The sequence below is a fragment of the Lycium ferocissimum genome, chromosome 4, assembly GCF_029784015.1.
Source record: "Lycium ferocissimum isolate CSIRO_LF1 chromosome 4, AGI_CSIRO_Lferr_CH_V1, whole genome shotgun sequence".
NCBI classification, from domain to species: domain Eukaryota; kingdom Viridiplantae; phylum Streptophyta; class Magnoliopsida; order Solanales; family Solanaceae; genus Lycium; species Lycium ferocissimum.
In genome coordinates, this window is record NC_081345.1 from 37,932,985 (window position 1) to 37,950,255 (window position 17,271).

The following is a 17,271-nucleotide window of genomic DNA, read 5'->3' on the forward strand; positions in this document are numbered from 1 at the left end:
CTTGGTTCGTTTTTCGTACCTTCAGTACTTTTTATACCTAGCTACCTAAGCTAATCAGAATCATAATTAGGATATGTTCATTCAGTTGTCCATATGGAAACGTAGCATGTTCGTTCATTTTCCCCGGCAAAGATTCATGAATATGAGATATGGGGTAGTCTTCTAGTCGATATATTTATTCCATATTTGGAAAACAATCACGAAGTAGGAGTGTACAATTATTTACATGGCAAAGAAGTTTAGTCGGTTCGTCTGTTGTTTACATGGCAAAAGAGCTTCAGATAGGCCATTAGTTAATCCACCTTTTATGCCCGAGTCTACTTGTAGAGTAGGCTTAAAAAAGAGATGGCTTTCTGATCTACTTTCTATCTTGTATCGATCTTCCTACTTTTCTTCCTAGTTCAATGACGGATTTTGCTCCCTCTTTCAATAAGTCTTTTTTCTTTTGGAAGAAGAGTACGGTTGGCTTGGCCAGTGGCGTGGGTGCATTTGTCCCAATAACTTGACATCGGGGGCCTTTTAGTAGTGGCTCGTGATAAAGGAAGTTTATCAAACGTTCCACAAAAACCTTTTACGAAACGCTCTATGATAAACTTCCATTTCCTAGAAGGGAATTCGGATTTCTGTTGCTTCCTTGGAAGAGAGGTGTCCGAGAGACCGAGACTACTAGATTATGAAGGTATATATATACTGTTAAAAATAAGAGTTGCTTTCAATTCTTTTCGGTCAAATTGAGCTCGTTTAGTCTTATTGGATGCTGCAAATAGACCTTCTGGCTATATTTTATGTCACTCCATCCACTTCATGAAGTACTTGATCCGGTTTAGCATACGTGTTTATGCAGTCTTTAGGAACAAATAAATTCGTGAAACTGCTCGATCCGACTGAACTGGCAGGATATATGCGACCTACATGTTTAGTCTCTATGGCTAAGGGTGAACTTTTTTTTGGATTAAACTGAAAGACCAAATCGAACCAAATTTTTTGGTTTTTTGGTTTAGTTATGGACGCTAAATCGAACCAAAAACTGGATGCTCATGATGCATGCCTTCACTTACTAGGACTTCATCTGTTCATCAGGTTTTTGTATATTTCCTTTCGCAGACCGGCAACTGATGCGTCATATTCGACTATCAGTCATCTTAGCGCTGTTATTTCTTAATGCTTGCTGATAAACAAAGCATCCTTCACTAACTCACCGCACAGTTAAATGTCAAAAGATCCACAACAAGAGAAAGGAACTTTTTTTTTTTTTTTTTTTGAATAAATTTAACATAACAAGAGAAAGGAACTTTTATGGTGATCAATTTCAAAAAAACAATTTGATACAGTAAGTCGGAAACTGCATTTACAGAGAAAGGAACTCAACAATAAATATGGTACAATTACTAAAGCTACAGACCGTAAAATAACAAGAAGCTAGTGTCTAAGTAATTGCACAAGCTCATCATATATGCACATACCACGCACAACTATGGTACAGGCACAAAATTAGCAGATATTTAACCTGCAGCTGTGGTACACAAAATACAACGCATCCGTGGGGCACCAGAAGAGGCATCCTCGTCTTCGTCCTCATCCTCATCATCATCGTGAAGACCACTATCATATTCATCATACGAGAAAGTCCTCTGGGCAGCGGCTCCTGCCTCTTTTTTGCCACCGATGGAAATGGTGGACTCCATAAGACAAGTTGTATGATAGGCATGACAACAAAAGAATGCAATGATTGATACATTCAGTATAGAAAATGGATCAAAACATATGCAACACCTTCCACCTCCCCGGGTTTTAGACTTAACCTCCACGGATTTCATGCTCATTATTCTCTCCCCTAGATGTGAAGGCCTCTTCTCACCGCCGTGGGAAGATGCCTCATCTACTTCATCACTCAAGCAAACAGCGCGCTTCGCTTCTTTGTAATATTTAACTAACAAGTTCATGCAATCAGCCTGGCAGTAAAATCCAAATTGTCAAAGAACTTCCCCTGTACAACTTCCAAGATAATGTGAATCTTCCACCAGATACCATGGAAGGTAGATAAATAAAATAATGTACCTTGAGTATTTTATTACACCCATGTCTAAGAGAAGTCTCTGTCCTGTAGTCTGTCACAATCTTGACCAGACGATCCCTCAGACTGCAAATGAGAGCAATATTGCAATTACATTCAGGTTGTTAGCTGTAAATGAAATCCAGATCAACAAACAGCACTCGGAATTGCAGAATATTCTAGTCCTGTGCAACCCATTTGGTCATACAAGTACAAACATGTATTGCATGCAAAATTGTAGAACAAAAAGACCAATTTGCAGATTAAAACAGAAGAGCGAGTTTTTCTAACTAAATTACCGAGGTATCTCCAGGCCATTGGGCAACATATTGACAATGTAAAGGGGATCAAGATTCCCTACAGTATGCTCTAACAATACACCAACCTGCAAAGAATAAGATGAAATATAGAAAAGGCAACTTAATCCAAAATATAAAAGAAAAGTATCTCTGTCCTATCCCGCTTACCAAAGATAACGAGAGAAAAAGAAAGTGAAGAACTTTACCATTTCAGGCTTATGAAAACTTTGCTTTATCAGTTCTTCCCAGAGTTCATCATCTTGTTGCATGCTTACAAATTCTATGGCCTGCATGTAATTAGTTATGGGGCTTGTCTCATCACCAAAATTAAAACTAACATGAAGACCATAAAAATAGGTTCAAATACCTCTTCTATATCTCCTAATTTATTAATGATAACAGCAAGCGCTTGCTTTGCATTCCCCATTCTTCCAAGGATAAAAACTTGCTCTTTCAGTAAATCTTTCTTCACACAGATTTCATAAGCCTGACAAAATTTTTCTGTAACAAGGTGAATATGTGTATAAATAAAATAAAAAAGACCAACCAAGCACAGACTGAGATTGTCAGCCATTGATTTTCACAAACCTTCTCCAATTTATAATGCTGGCTGCTTCTAAGAAAGGTAAGCAGCATCTTAGGATCATAGTCAGCATACAGCTCAACCTATGGAAGTCATAACAAGAACTATCAAATAATAGACAATATAGGAAAGACCATAATGGGATTTCAATTTAAAAAAAGGCTCGTACAAATATTGATAAAGAAGTCATGCTGGAACAATGATATCAGACTAGCAGCTATACATCTTTATTGATTGAATCGCTCCAAATTGCTGAATTTACCGTATTTGGAATGATTAAAACAATTTGAAATTAGCCAATGGCTTGAGGTGTTCTCGGGTAATGATCTGTAAAGTTATTCTGGATTATAGTTTCAAAAGAACAAATATGTCAAGTAGTATATATAGAACGTGCCCACCTAAAAATTATTACAAAGACAGAGTCTCTATTGTCAGGTAAATTAAAGCACAAAACAGGCCCAACCTAGCACAAGAAATGATATATTCTCACTTGTGGAAGACATCTCATCAAATCACATAACTTTACCTCTAAGTCCTTTTTAAGTTTTGAGTCAACACTTCTAAAAACAATTTATACAAACCTGCATGTCATGATAATCCTTTCCAGCATGGAGATCCGCATCAAATAGTGAATGCAGATAGAGATGCAAAAAGTATCGGTAATTACAATTATCCCTTGCAGCAATAAGTTGTGATACCACTTCAGATGGCGGTATTAAGTCACGCTGCTGGATTAACAACAGTACCGCACGCTTGCAGTCGATCATCATTAGTTGGACCACCTATCAACCCATGTCAAGATGTCAAGGGAATTAAGACTGATAAGTTGAGGAATTAGTGCTAAATCTTCCAAATGAGACCAAATATACAAAAGAAAAAAACAGCGCTTATTTTTTCTACAAAATTAGTAAAATGTTAACTGACCTACTTCTGAAGGAGATAGTAAATGTCAATGAAAAAAGTTTTAGACTTTGCACTCCAACTAAATTCGAGTTGAGCTGAATTACATCACTCTCAAAGCACGATCGTGCTAATAACTTCACCAATACAGCATAAAACCATACCTTTTCACGAACAGCATCATGCAAATTATGCTTTTCGATGAAGTCAAACAGATCCGGTTTCATAAGCTGAGAACATCATGGAATTAAAAAAACCAAATAAAAATCAATGTTAAAAAACAGAACCACATCCCTTTTCAGAGTAATGCAGTTAATACAGCATGATAATTGTTATAAGTGGAACTTACATCAGCATAAAGAGCAAAAGCTTTATCGTGTTGTCCATCAATTACATATAACTCAGCTAGCGCCTACATGGTATAACTAGCACATTGAGTGAATACACCAAAAAACATTTTGCATATAAGTCATAGACAGGAACCTCTATGCACTTACCTCTTTGAGTGGATCAGTCATAGACGAGGTATTAATCTGAGGTTCAATGGCGGAAAAAACAGGCGTTGTAGAATAAATGTGAGGTGGCCAAGATTTGACCGTTGATAAGAGATCCTTGTGGAAAGATGGATTTGTTGCCAAAGCAACCAGAGCTACCTAAATCACAACAGACACTTGACCAGTTGAGTTTCTTTAGCTGTGAAAGATAAGCCATACCAAGAAGCGAAAGAACAAACTATCACAGTAATGTACAAACCTCATAAGCCATATCACGTAGTCTAGGGTTTTCAGTTGGGATATATGGAACCAAAACTGGAAGCTGCCGGAGATGTGCAAAGTGGAAAACCCATCTAGTACAATATCCAAATCAAATTACTCAAAGTATACTGCCTAAAGATTGTGATTTTAACAACATTAAATACCTTTCCCATGCGGAAGCTGATCCTCGCAACAACTTTGGACACAAAGATGCCGCTTCAGCATATTTTCTTTCGACAATCAAATGATCAAGGTATCTTGAACCAACCTGGTTGAAAGAGAAATAAACCGTAATGAGAATTTTAATTTGTTATGCAAAATTCAACCACATACAAATGGAAATGGCAAGAACAAGAATATTCTTGACATAGGAAGTTGAAATATGTATATATTGGGGATTGAAGGTGACATATTGGATTCTCTTTTTCTAAACGGCAAAGGGCACTTACTCAGTAACAAGAAAAATTAACGAATAGAACAAAAAACAACAAAGATAATAGCAAACACATGATTTCTGTTAGTTAGGTGTTATTCGAATAAGCAGCAGAACAGAAAACATTTTTGACTGTGGAGAGCTGGCAATCTCAGCCCCTTGCCATCGGTACTCGACCTGATTGAGTGGCACACAAGTAGACTACAATTTATTTTCTAAATCAATTTAACCCTCCTTATAAAAAAGCATGCAAGCAAAGAAAAAAGAATCCTTCCCGCGAAACTTCCCAATCCTTTTATTCATAAAGACAAGTGAAGAAGCAGTTGAAAGCTATATAGAGCATCATAGCAGGAAATTAACCTTACATTCAGCTGAACTTAATTTGACATTACACCCTTGAGGATTAGAAACCAAATTCAAATTGAATACCTCATCAAGTAGTTCACTCTGACCCTGACTGGCTTCAACAGCTTCTAAAGCTTTCTCATGCCATCCATGCTGGAGAAGCCAATTAATGTGATCCTCTGTATCCCTAATAACCAATCTCAGAATATAAGCACGTAATAAAATGACAACATTTGTCAATCTGCATTCCTATATCTGAAAAGGGGGAGTGGTTTCCATATTTTTTTGTTGGATAGAAGAGTTGTTTTTACAGATTTGACGTCCATCTTCAGAAACAGGCACAAAATCATAAATTTCTAGTAGCACATTCAAGGTAAGTGTTGAGCATGATTTCATTCTCAGCTTTAGTTTAAATTAAAAACCCTGAACAAATTACTGTAGCAAGGATCTGGAGCTTGGATGCAAATTAATCAAACAAAAAACGTTACATCTGCAATTGACCTTAGTAAAAATATCAGTTTCCTCTGGATTTAAATCTGAAAGAAACCTTTATAAGTAAAATATAGATGTGAACAAAAAAAAAAAAATTCAACTTCAGACACTGCACGAACACACTCCGCTTCGATTGCCAGTATTTGCCAGTGTTTCATTCTTAGTTAGCTTTAACATACTATCATTTCAATCTTATTATTAGATCTAACATTTTATCAGCTCCCAAGATATATCAACGACATAAGATCCTGATGTGATGTGATTCAAGTGGAAGCACAATTAAACAAGGCAAACCCTAAACATTTCATCCCAAATTCTACTGTTCAAGGATAGAGAGATCCTGATTTAAGGGAAAAAAAAAAAAAAGGGATCAAAAGACAAGTATCGAATTTGCTAGCACTCAAAGGAGTCGTTTGCGAAATGACCAGGATTATAATGTGGGAACTATAATACCAGGACTAAATAATAACGAGATTAGGTAGTGAATATACGTTTTTGGGAGATATTTGGTTCATTTGATTAAAAATTGGATATATGGAGTATAATATATAACACATATTTTGGTTTTATAGTAGATAAACTCGGATAAACTTTTCTTTCCAATTTTAACCATGGCCTTCTTAAACGACTCTGGAAGAAAACCTTTGGAGAAGGCCAATTTTGGCACTTGATTGTTTATCCTGGGATTGTTATCCCACATTGGATGTGGTAAAAAAAAAAAAAAAAAACCAAAACTATGGTATAACTAATCCTTAGATTGGTTATACCGAAAACAAAGATCCAACCAAACACGAGACTAAATAATCCCACATTCTATCCCGGAATTATTTTTCTTTATCGCGTGAACCAAACGACCCCTAAGCCTTCGGAGAATTTGTGCTGTTAAATTTGGGTCAACTATTAACATGAGTAAGGCTCTCTACCCCACAAAGGTTAGGGTAAGGTCTGCGTACATCCTACCTCCCCAGACCCCACTTGGGACTACACTAGGTATGTAGTTGTATTAACATGAGTAAGGCTCCGTTTGTTTTTATTAAGATTTTTGAATCTGAATACATGTATGGACAGTATGGTTATTAAGATATGATATTTAGATCTGAACATTGAATAATTAATAGTGTTTGTTTTTCAGCATATGAATGTGTATAATTTATCTTTATTTTAAAACTAATAAATACAGAAAATCAAACAAATCAATACTAAATATTATATTAACGAAATATTAATTTAAATGGTGTTACAAATAGTTTCTTTGAAGATCCACTCTAGAAAGCTAGAGGCAGTAGCACTTGGTATGGTCGTAAGTTGGTGGCTGTGATGATCTTAATTGGTAGAGGAGGCTGACAGTGGTTGTTGTACAATGGTACACAGAGGTGATAGATATATGTTGATGGGAGCAATGGATGTGGTTGTTTGGTGTTGGTGGCTGTATGGTGGAGGTTAGTGGTGGAGGCTGGAGGTGGTAATAAACAGAGAATTGGTAAAATGTTACATTCAGAAATCTTTAAGCAAACATTGTAATGACTTTGAGACTGGGTATAAGATTTGAATAATTCAGACCTATTAAGAACTTAAAGGAAAAACAACAAAGATACTTGAGGTAAATTGGAAGGGACGTCTTCACTTTCGAGGATTGCATTATTCTCATCCAATAATGTACTTATAGCATCCCACTGCACTACATGTCTTTGTTCAGAATTCTTAGAGGGTAAGTTAAGAGTCTTGAGTGTGTTATTGGTGACTTTCTTTGGGAAGGTTATCATATTATATGGAGGAACTACTTAATTGAGTTGGGAGCTAGTTTGTCATGCCAAAGTGGAAGTCTGGGATTAGAAAACTTGGCGTCTTTTTTAATTTCACAAAAAAAAAAAAAAACTGGGCTTCTTTAATAGCAAACCGGCTATCTTTTGTGAAGACTGCAACTCAACTTAGCATAAGTGAAAAAAATAAAGTATGCACTTTATAAGAATAATTGGATGCAAGATCCGAAGTAATGCAAGTTACGCAGTCCATAAAGTCAAGAATATTTCTCTGTTAAGACGAAATAGGCCTGTTAAGGATATATCTGACTTAGCCCAGGAATGACTACGTTTATTGGACATTCAAAAACAATAGGTGTGCGCATATGGTCAAAAGTTTCTTTTACAAATTATTGTGTGTTATGTTGACTGAGGAAATCTTGTCCCCTTTTTTCCATACTTTATAACATTTACTTTATTAATATTTAAAATACAATATCTAGTCTATTCAAGAAAATGAAGGACGTGCAACGGAAAAACTCCCCTAAGAAAATACCACTTTATCTTGATGAAAATAAAACAGAATAATAATGTATGTAACAGAAACTTCAAAACCATATGAAGAATAAAAAAGAGCTTACCCACCTTGGTTTTGCAATAACCACATCCTTTGGGGAAACAATATAGTATAAGGGTTCATCACCAGCAGCCCACTGACCTCCTGCATAGCTGCTACCTGTAATCATTTGGACATGTTACCTTGTCCCATAAAAATTCTCATCGCAAGCCCATGTGAAAAGGAAGACGAAATTGAGGAAATAGCTAAGCAAACAGTACCAGAGAATGGAGCATGAGCCAGCGAATAGTCTTTGGCCTTGTAATGCTCAAAGCCATGTACAGGAAGAGCGTCCGTTGCAAGCTCATCATTATTCCATGTCACAACTCGCACTTCTGGTCTTTGGGCATTTCCCTGTTAGATATTCAACTATTACTATAAAATTTTATCAAATAATAGGGACATCCATAGCATCTAGTGTGCAAAACTTGAAGTTCAGCCAAATGCCTTCAACTCTTCAAGAAAAAACCATATACAAGTGAAGGAAACAGAATGTCATATAATTCATTCATTGACATATGGTTTCATGTGTTAGAACACTGCAGACATGACTATTAAGAGGGCTAAGGTTTAGAAGGCTAGGGTAGTTGAATGGACTTTCCTCTATTTTTTATTTTGACACATTTACCTCCTCAACTTCTAATATACTCATAAGTCCTTCCAATCTATGTATTGAAGTGAAAGCCAGTAAGTTTTTCATCCAAGTAAGCAAAAAGCGTATAGTTGTATACATAACTAATTTTCGTTTTCAAAAGCAAGAATCTTACCAAACTGAGCTGCATGTGGACTAGATTAATATTCTCACTAATGAGACCCCTCTTAAGCACAGATGCTCCCAATCCAACCCTTCCACCAGAACACTTAACCCACCCTGACCCCTATCCACTTCCTCCAATCCTCTTTTCACTTTCATTTTTCTTTGGTTTTGAAAGTTGGTTAAATTGCTAAAACTGTCTTTTTATGAAAAATAGGTTGGAATTAGAGTTTCTGAATTGAGAAATGGATTCCAAAATGCTTAATTTGTGAATCGTGACTCTTACCGTAACAGAAGATGAAAAAGAAAATTACAAATTGCTTAAAATATCACATCTGTTCCTCAAGCTTTTAGCCCAGTCGACAACAGCACTTATGGTTGAAAAACTCAATAAAGGAAATTATAGGTATGCAGAAGTGGTGTAACAGCACTTCTCAATGATACCATCCTTCATCACTATCTGAATCACACATACATGATGAGCACATGAGAGCATTTTACCAAACATAAAGTAGAGCAAGCAAAGAGATTGATCCATATAGGAAAAAGGGCCAAGTATAAAGCGATTTGATCCGCGAGTCAAGTTCAAGGTCAAGAAACAGAAAAGAAAACAATTACCTGTCTGGAGGGAATAGTGCTGCTGAAGTCTTTCTCTCCATCTTCTTCACCCGGAATATAAGCTAGAACAACCAAAGAATCACCAAAGGGAGCAATTCCTGAAATGAAATAGCTGGTTTGAAAAGATGCCACTATATCCACCTGATTCAGACTAGACATAGGCATGTGATTGTACGTCCCATTTAAGCCTTTGCTTTGAATTGTTCTTATCGATGCGATTTTCACGGAGGTTCCCCAACCAATGACCAAAAGACTGTCATCCTGAATGTCATTGTAGAACACAAGAATGGCCAGAATAATCAAAAGTAAGATGCATGATAACTGAAACCCAAAAGAGTACAACTATGTTCTTACTTATTTAAAAATAGATTAAGAGTACCACTATGATCTTATTCTTCTTTCAAAATATGTAGGAATAGCCTACAGAAAGTAGCGGCACTAAATTGCATTTTCACGTTTCTTAATCTCTTCTAAGTAAAGAAATATGTATAACTCAAATATGAGTACAATCCATAGTTATGGTTGGTGATCATAAGCTGCATGAAAGTTATAAAGCCAACCTGCCAAACAATATGTGGGAGCAGCAGTTCAGGGCGTGGAATCCCACGAGGTCTTTCAATGAATGTTATACGCTGATCATTGGCTGCATCATAGACTTTAACTCCTGTATCATTCGCCCAGGCAACGAGGCTAGTTCTCCACTTCACCGCATGAATTGGACCTTCACCAGAGTGCAAAACCTGCCAAATAAAAGTACACTAGGAATGCTCAAAAGACTCCCCAGGTATTTTCAAGTTTTTCAATATAGAAAAGTGCAGGTAAATAATTACCAGGAAAAAGCAAACAACAAACCTGGTCACGATAGCCTAGCCACTTCTTAGCATTTAAATAGAAATGACCTGACAAACCACCAGTAACAAATCTTCTGGAAGATTTTCTTGCATAATCTGGGTCTAGAGCAATGGCCTTCATTGGTCGGTGATACTCAAATTTCATCCTCTCATCAGTAAAAAGACTATTTATTACAACAGAGCCATCATCAGAGCAGCTACCGACGTATTCGCCTTCTGTGTCAAAGCAAAGGTCATTGACAGCAGCAGTGTGCGCAGCAAACTCTTTAACCTGTAGCAATCAAAGATGCAAAACATACAAGCAATCTAAGAAAAGGAAGCTCATTGTATGCATAAATAGTAATAAAGAATATTCTTGGATATCTTCTGAATAAACCTACAAGATGATGCTTTTAGAAGCTATATTACCTATTTACTTTATGATATAATATCAAGATAAACTGAGCAAAAAATTTATTCTTTGAAAGTCAGGAAAGTAATTAACATATTTTACAGGATAATCTTAGTGATATATGTTATTGTTGATAACATAGTGTACATTACCCTTAATTTTTATGTCCTATAATTACGTACCCCAAGAAATAGGAAGATTTTCTTGATTCAAGTAGCTCAAAACCTCCTATATATGAATGAACCCATATTATATGATGTTAAACAACACTTGCAGAAGGAGTTTTTCTTCCTTCGATTCTCTTTACATATGGTCTAGAAGCCTGTACAATCCTGATACAGACGTAACTAGTTTCTGTGCTGGTGACAACCTTATGCCAATCTGACAAAAGTTCTCTTTTCCGTAATCAACTATTCTCACTTCTTTCTAATGATTCTGACAGCTTTTTTTTTTGATTGTTAAAGGGGCGGCACTGTTTTTCCTTACGACGATTACTGAAATGATTTGAGCATTTGCAAATGGGGAATCAAGAATGAAATTTGTCCATACAACGACAACTACCACACCTCAAAACAGGTCCTTAAGGCCTCCCTGTGACAGTTCTCAGCTCTCCAAAGTAAATCTGCTACTAAAATGTAACTTAACTAGACAACTTGAACTTTCTAATAGCGATAATTTATTCTATTTGATAGTGTCTAACCTTATGTAGAGGAGAATGATCCTGTACAATACATAATCATGGCAGAAGAAACTACTTTGAAGGCAACAACACTTCACGAGAAAGCAGATTTTGTTACTTCTCTAAATGCTAACAAAAAAAATGAAAATATTCAACTGACAATAAACACAATGAGGCAGCAAGCTGCAACCTATCTAGTAGCTACAAAGTCGCTAGAGTAACATTAGGCTGCGGTGATACTTTTTCACAGGAAACATCATAAAATTTGTTTTTCTTCTTAAACTGACTTCGTCCAAGAGCTTATATTATCAATAATAAAAATCTGCTGTAAAATTTTATGCAGTGCATACTCTAAAGTGTGTTATGGAAAAGTCATTCATCAAAGAAGTTCTTGTCATTCTCTAGGCCTCCTGTGTATTGTTCAAATATACTTCCCAATGAAATCCCTACCCTGAACTTTAGAGCATAAAATGTAGATCAGTGTGTGTCTAAGTAGTGCCTTAACAAAGCTAATTTATCCAATAAAAATATGCTAAGACTATCAGATCACAAATAGACTGAATATCAGATTAAAGACAGAAAAAACTCACTAAAAGTTTAAGGGCTCGTTTGGTTGGGAAAAAACTTATCCTGGGATTAGTTATTCCACCCTCAAGGTGGGATAAAATAAGGCTACAATCCCGGGATTAGTCATCCCGGATTTTTTATTCCAACCAAACATGGGATAAGGAGGCACTAAAATTTTATCCCGGGACTATTTTTGCTTATCCTTCACAGCAAACCACCCCTAAGAGTTAATGGTCAAAAACATACCTGAACTATCACGTTTTCGCGAGTTTCACACCCCAATTATCCGTTATTCCTTTTTCCTACCTAAACTATCACCATCTATGTTTTTTCCTACCTGCACTATCACCATCACACCTCGAAGCTGACTAGGCCAACTATCAGTTGCCGTTTTCCTACCTGAACTCTCACCATCTACTCAACTAGGTCTGCTTTAATACGTACATGTGTGAAACTCATAGACAATTGAAATACTGTACTGTAATTTCATAGAGCAAATAAAATGAAACTGAATATAGGAGAAGAATTTATGACCTGATTACCGAGGAAATCTAGAATGTGAACAGCTCCACCGTGTGTACCAAGTGCGATCATCCGTTCAGCGACGGCAATACACGTGGCAGCATCAGATGACAGAAGCGACGGCACACTTGCTCCCATCCGTTGATACTTCAACCTCGGTTCGTCCTCTTCTTCCTCCACCTCCTCTTGTTCTTCTTGGGAATCTCCTTCAGAATCTTCTTCCCTCTCATCGTCACCGTCGATTCCATTTTCCGATGGCCTTGGAGACATCTCCGCCGTTGAAGAATGATTAAGAGAGAGATTGTTTAAGATCTGTATTGGGGAAATTGAGCTTCTTTGAAAAGGAGAAGAAACTTTTTTTGGGTGCCAGTTAAACAGTTGATTACTTTTTTTAACGGACTAATAATTTATTTGCAAGAAAACAAAGGAAACCTGACGAATTATGATTACCACCTGTCTGCTTGTTTGTGCTTAATCCTTCTATTTTTCAATTTAAAATCAGTTAAACAGTTGATTATTTAAGGGACTGATAATTTGTTTGCAAGAGAACAAAGGAAAGCTGACGAATTAGGATTACCTACCTGTCCGCTCATGTGTTTGAGATCCTTCTATTTTTCAATTTTAAAATCAATTTTGGATAATGGGATTTAGGAATGTTTCTTGTTTTTTGGTGATGTCTTTTTCTTTTTGTCAAATTGGAGTGGTCGTGTCAATTAATTAATGGATTTTTGGTAATGGAGAATAAGTTGATATCAGTTCTGAGTTTTAAACTTTTTCTTTTTATCTAATCAATGAGGTTTAAGTAACTTTGAGAAGATAATAACACCAAATTATGAAAGGGACTTGAATGTGACTCATTTTTATAGAATACTAATGGAGTAATCTTTTCATTTTTGGATGAAGAAAGAAGTGCCACTGCCACAATCCATGATATTTCAGGTTATTTTTGACCTATTGAAACATTCTGGAAATGACCTCATTTTGCAATTTAGTTTAAGGTCAAAGGGATTGAAAACCAAATTGCTCATGTGGTTTGTAAAATAGCCTGTTTTTGCCATCCGTTTAAAATTAGGGTCAATCATGCCCTCGTCATTTCATAATTAGCACACATTTGTCCTTATTTTTTAGTTCAGCTAACAAAATCATTAAAAATAAAAAATGATCAAATATATCACTTACTTTGGGAGATTGTTTATACTTATCCTCTGTTTAAAATTGGCGCAAATATAAGGTTCAAATAATTTACACAGAAAAAAATTATTTTGAAAATAAAAGTGATAAGTTATTCTTCTTACATTTTATAATAAAAATAGTTCTTGGGCATTAGTTCTGGAAGCTAGACCCAAAAACAATACACAGCCTAACCCAATTTAAGACATTTGGAATTTGTCAACTGATCCTTAATCCAAGCCTCATAAAGCTCACTGCAGTGCTGACCATAAGATATTAAAGAGGCATTGGTTTTTGATTTGTGAAAAATTGAGTTTGCTAATAAGGCTAATTTGAATTTTTGCAAATGTGTTTTTTAGCTATATATGCAAGATAAAAAGAGCAAGTACTTTTTAGATATCCAAACTCAGTTCTTCAAAACTTTCAAAAACACAAGGCCTAATGACGTTTCCAGGAGCACATCAAGGAATTGGGACTTTTTTAATGTCAAGATTGTCCAAAATGATCATTTTTTTGTGCGGATTGTCCTTCAAACGCACTGGTCTTTAATTTATGTCCCTCAAATTGCTGGTCTTTAATTTTTGTCCTTCGCTTAAAAAAGTGGCCGAAAATATCTCGAGGTTTTGGGTTCGAATTCCACTCAATAAAAAAAATAAAAAATCGCAAAGCAAGGTTTTCGCGAAACCTTTGCCTTAAGGCCTAACATTTGTCTAAAATTAGGCCTTAAGGTAGAGGTTTGTCTTAAGGCCTAATTTTGGACAGAGGTTTGCCTTTTTGCTCAAATATGTCTAATTTTTGCTACGAAACTCTTCCTTGCTATTTTTTTTAATTGAGCCAGAGTTCGAACCAAAACTTTGGGGTATTAGGCGAAGGACAAAAATTAAAGACCATTAATTTGAGGGACAAAATTTAAAGACCACCCCAGAATAGGGACAGTCATGCAAATTGCTAAAATGGGCCGGACTAGACTGCCATCATATCAAGGCCCAATACTATTTGGTCAAAGAATATTTTTGGGGGAGAATAACCTATATGTACATAAGAATAGAGTATATTTACGAAATATGACGATATTTTTCAGATTACAAAACATATCAATAGATTTCTTACAAAACATATTTGAAAATTTGTGTATGAAAACTGTATGAAATGTGTATATCCCGCTCAAAGCTTAAAATTTTCGCGCATAATTTTGTGTATGAAAACTGTATAAAATATGTATGTCTCATTTAAGGCTTAAATATTTCGCTCATTTTTTTGTGTATGAAATATGTATATCTCGCGCAAGGCTTGGAATTCTCATATTTTTTTGGGTATGAAAACTGTATAAATTTGTAAAAAGTTCATGTTAGGTTTTTGGAAATTTAATACAACTACAACAACATTGTATACAGCTTTCATACAATACTCATACAATTTTTTTGTGTATGAGGTTGTTCTCTTGATGACTGTGACTTTGACCTCCCTCTTCTTTCATGTGATTTTTTTAGATGCATAAAACTAAATAATGACTCACTTATTTTCCATCAGGAAAGTCTTGCTAGGGCCAATGGTCACAATTTTAGTGTGCGCAATCCTAACAATGAAGTTACCGTGCATCAATTATCACCCATGTTCCAAAATTCAATTTTGAACAAAACCCAAATATTTTTCTGCCTAATTATGACCGAAAATCGGCGAAGCGGGACAGTGAAAGCCTAAAATACAATAAATTGCACAAGATCCAGAAACTATTTTGCCCAAAAGAAGCAGAAAATCTACAAAATCGGCACCGTAAACGGAGTTCCAGGTTCTTGGTATGATTGAAAATGGAAATGCAGATTCATGATATACTATGAAAATCTCACCATAAACACAAATTCACAACTATTGTTTTGTAAAAAAAATGGAATGAAATTGGGAAAAGGGGAAGGGAAGGGTGGCGGCTGGGAAAAGGGAAAGGGTGGGCAAGAAAAGGGGAAGGGAAGGATGGACTTTTATTTTTTCAGATCCATTATGTTTTGTAATTAAGCTGGTATGTTTTGTAAATAAGAAAAAGTATCCTTATGTTTTGTAATATAGAGTCTTAAGTAGTCTTATTATGTCATTTTCCCTATTTTTTATGTTAAGATTATCCAAATGATTGGTAAAAATTAGGTGGGATGATCAGCTTTCGCATTACCTATGAATTTTTATCCATTATATGAAAAACAATAGGGAAATAGACACTTTAATATGGAAATAAATTTTGGATAAAAACAGAGACAGTGTTAGGATTTTGAGTTTTACGAGTTCTAAATTCTAGAAAACGCAACTTATTGGGTTCTTGATAAATTATTTATGCATATTAAGTAGATTTTTAAACATAAACACAGAGTTTGAATTAAAGCTATTGGTTTCTGTCAAACCCAGAGTAGAGCTTCGCCCCCTGGAAACCCACTTAGAACACGGAAGAACTTATAAAGGTTTGAACAATTGAACCCCGTTAATCGTTCCTTAATTTTAAACATATAAAGGTTTGAACCCCATGAATTGTTCATTAATTTGACTTTTAGAATTTTGAACCCCATTAATTATTCCTTGATTTTAAACTTATAAAGGTTTGAACCTCATGAATTGTTCCTTGATTTTAAACTTATAAAGGTTTGAACCTCACAAATCGTTCCTTGATTTGAACCACATGAATCGGTCCTTGGTTTGAACTTATAAAAGATTTGAACCCCATGAAATGTTCCTTGTTTCGAACTTATAAAGGTTTGAACCCATGAATTGTTCATTTGAATTTGAAACTCCAGCAAAGTTTTAAATCCCAATTAATTCGAACTTCAGCATTGTCAAGTGGAGTTGTTTCATGTTTTATCTGGGGTATTTTTGTCCAAAGCTTTTTGGGGAAGTTACATAAATACAACTAAATTAGTAAAATATTTTGTAATCTACAACTATTAACTAAATTAAATAATCTACAATATATACTGATGAGTTATGATATGTTGTCGTTTTGATGATTTAACAAACACACCAAGGACCACGTCCTTGATCAGGTCCCTGGGCACTATAAGAAACACGACAATTTGGAAAAATTTGTGTCGTTCGATCACAGCTAATCGTAGCACGGAGTGCAACATGCTGGAGGTTAAACTTGTAACCAATGTAAAAAGATGAAAGGTCCCTATCTATGGTCACATGCTTCTCACATGTTCCTCACTTGGACCCTTATATATACAACATGTTGACATTGTTTAACCTAACACTTGCAAATCTGAAAATTATATTTCTCTCAAGTGCAGCCGCCACCCCTATCAAGGTGCTCTCAAGAACAAAGCCTCAACAAGCTAAAGGACCAGATCCTTGAATTGAAGATGCTTCAAGTCCTTAGGTTGTTGAGTCTTTGTTCATTTGTTCTATAAATTGTAAACCTATTCTTCTCTTTTAAGAAGTTGTTTGTAAGTGCTTAAATTCTCAAAGGCTATTTGCAAGAAGTTTATCTTCACAAGCTTTTGAGTGGTATACTAGGCTAGAGTTAGT

At 35.6% G+C, this 17,271-nt stretch overlaps 1 protein-coding gene across 1 annotated transcript; it reads right to left on the bottom strand.

The window, feature by feature from the left end:
* Nucleotides 1–1,364: 1,364 nt before the first annotated feature.
* On the bottom strand, nt 1,365–13,338 carry LOC132052744 (vacuolar protein sorting-associated protein 41 homolog). Its single transcript, XM_059444420.1, has 20 exons — nt 13,179–13,338; nt 12,610–12,909; nt 10,440–10,709; nt 10,148–10,327; nt 9,588–9,848; nt 8,437–8,569; nt 8,245–8,335; nt 5,453–5,555; nt 4,755–4,858; nt 4,589–4,682; nt 4,333–4,488; nt 4,185–4,247; nt 4,000–4,065; nt 3,517–3,717; nt 2,941–3,018; nt 2,720–2,839; nt 2,559–2,639; nt 2,353–2,438; nt 2,059–2,140; nt 1,365–1,952 (listed from the first exon to the last, which is right to left on the bottom strand). Exons 1-20 carry the CDS (start codon nt 13,188–13,190, stop codon nt 1,503–1,505), a joined length of 2,931 nt encoding a protein of 976 aa, XP_059300403.1. The 5' UTR covers nt 13,191–13,338; the 3' UTR covers nt 1,365–1,502.
* Nucleotides 13,339–17,271: the final 3,933 nt, after the last annotated feature.

What these genes read in the sequence shown, in the direction of transcription:
- LOC132052744 (XM_059444420.1), bottom strand. An exon ending in GGCTAGGCTATCGTGACCAG is followed by an intron (nt 10,328 to 10,439) that starts GTTTGTTGTTTG and finishes TTTATTTGGCAG; the next exon opens with GTTTTGCACTCTGGTGAAGG. An exon ending in GCACTATTCCCTCCAGACAG is followed by an intron (nt 8,570 to 9,587) that starts GTAATTGTTTTC and finishes AATATCTAACAG; the next exon opens with GGAAATGCCCAAAGACCAGA.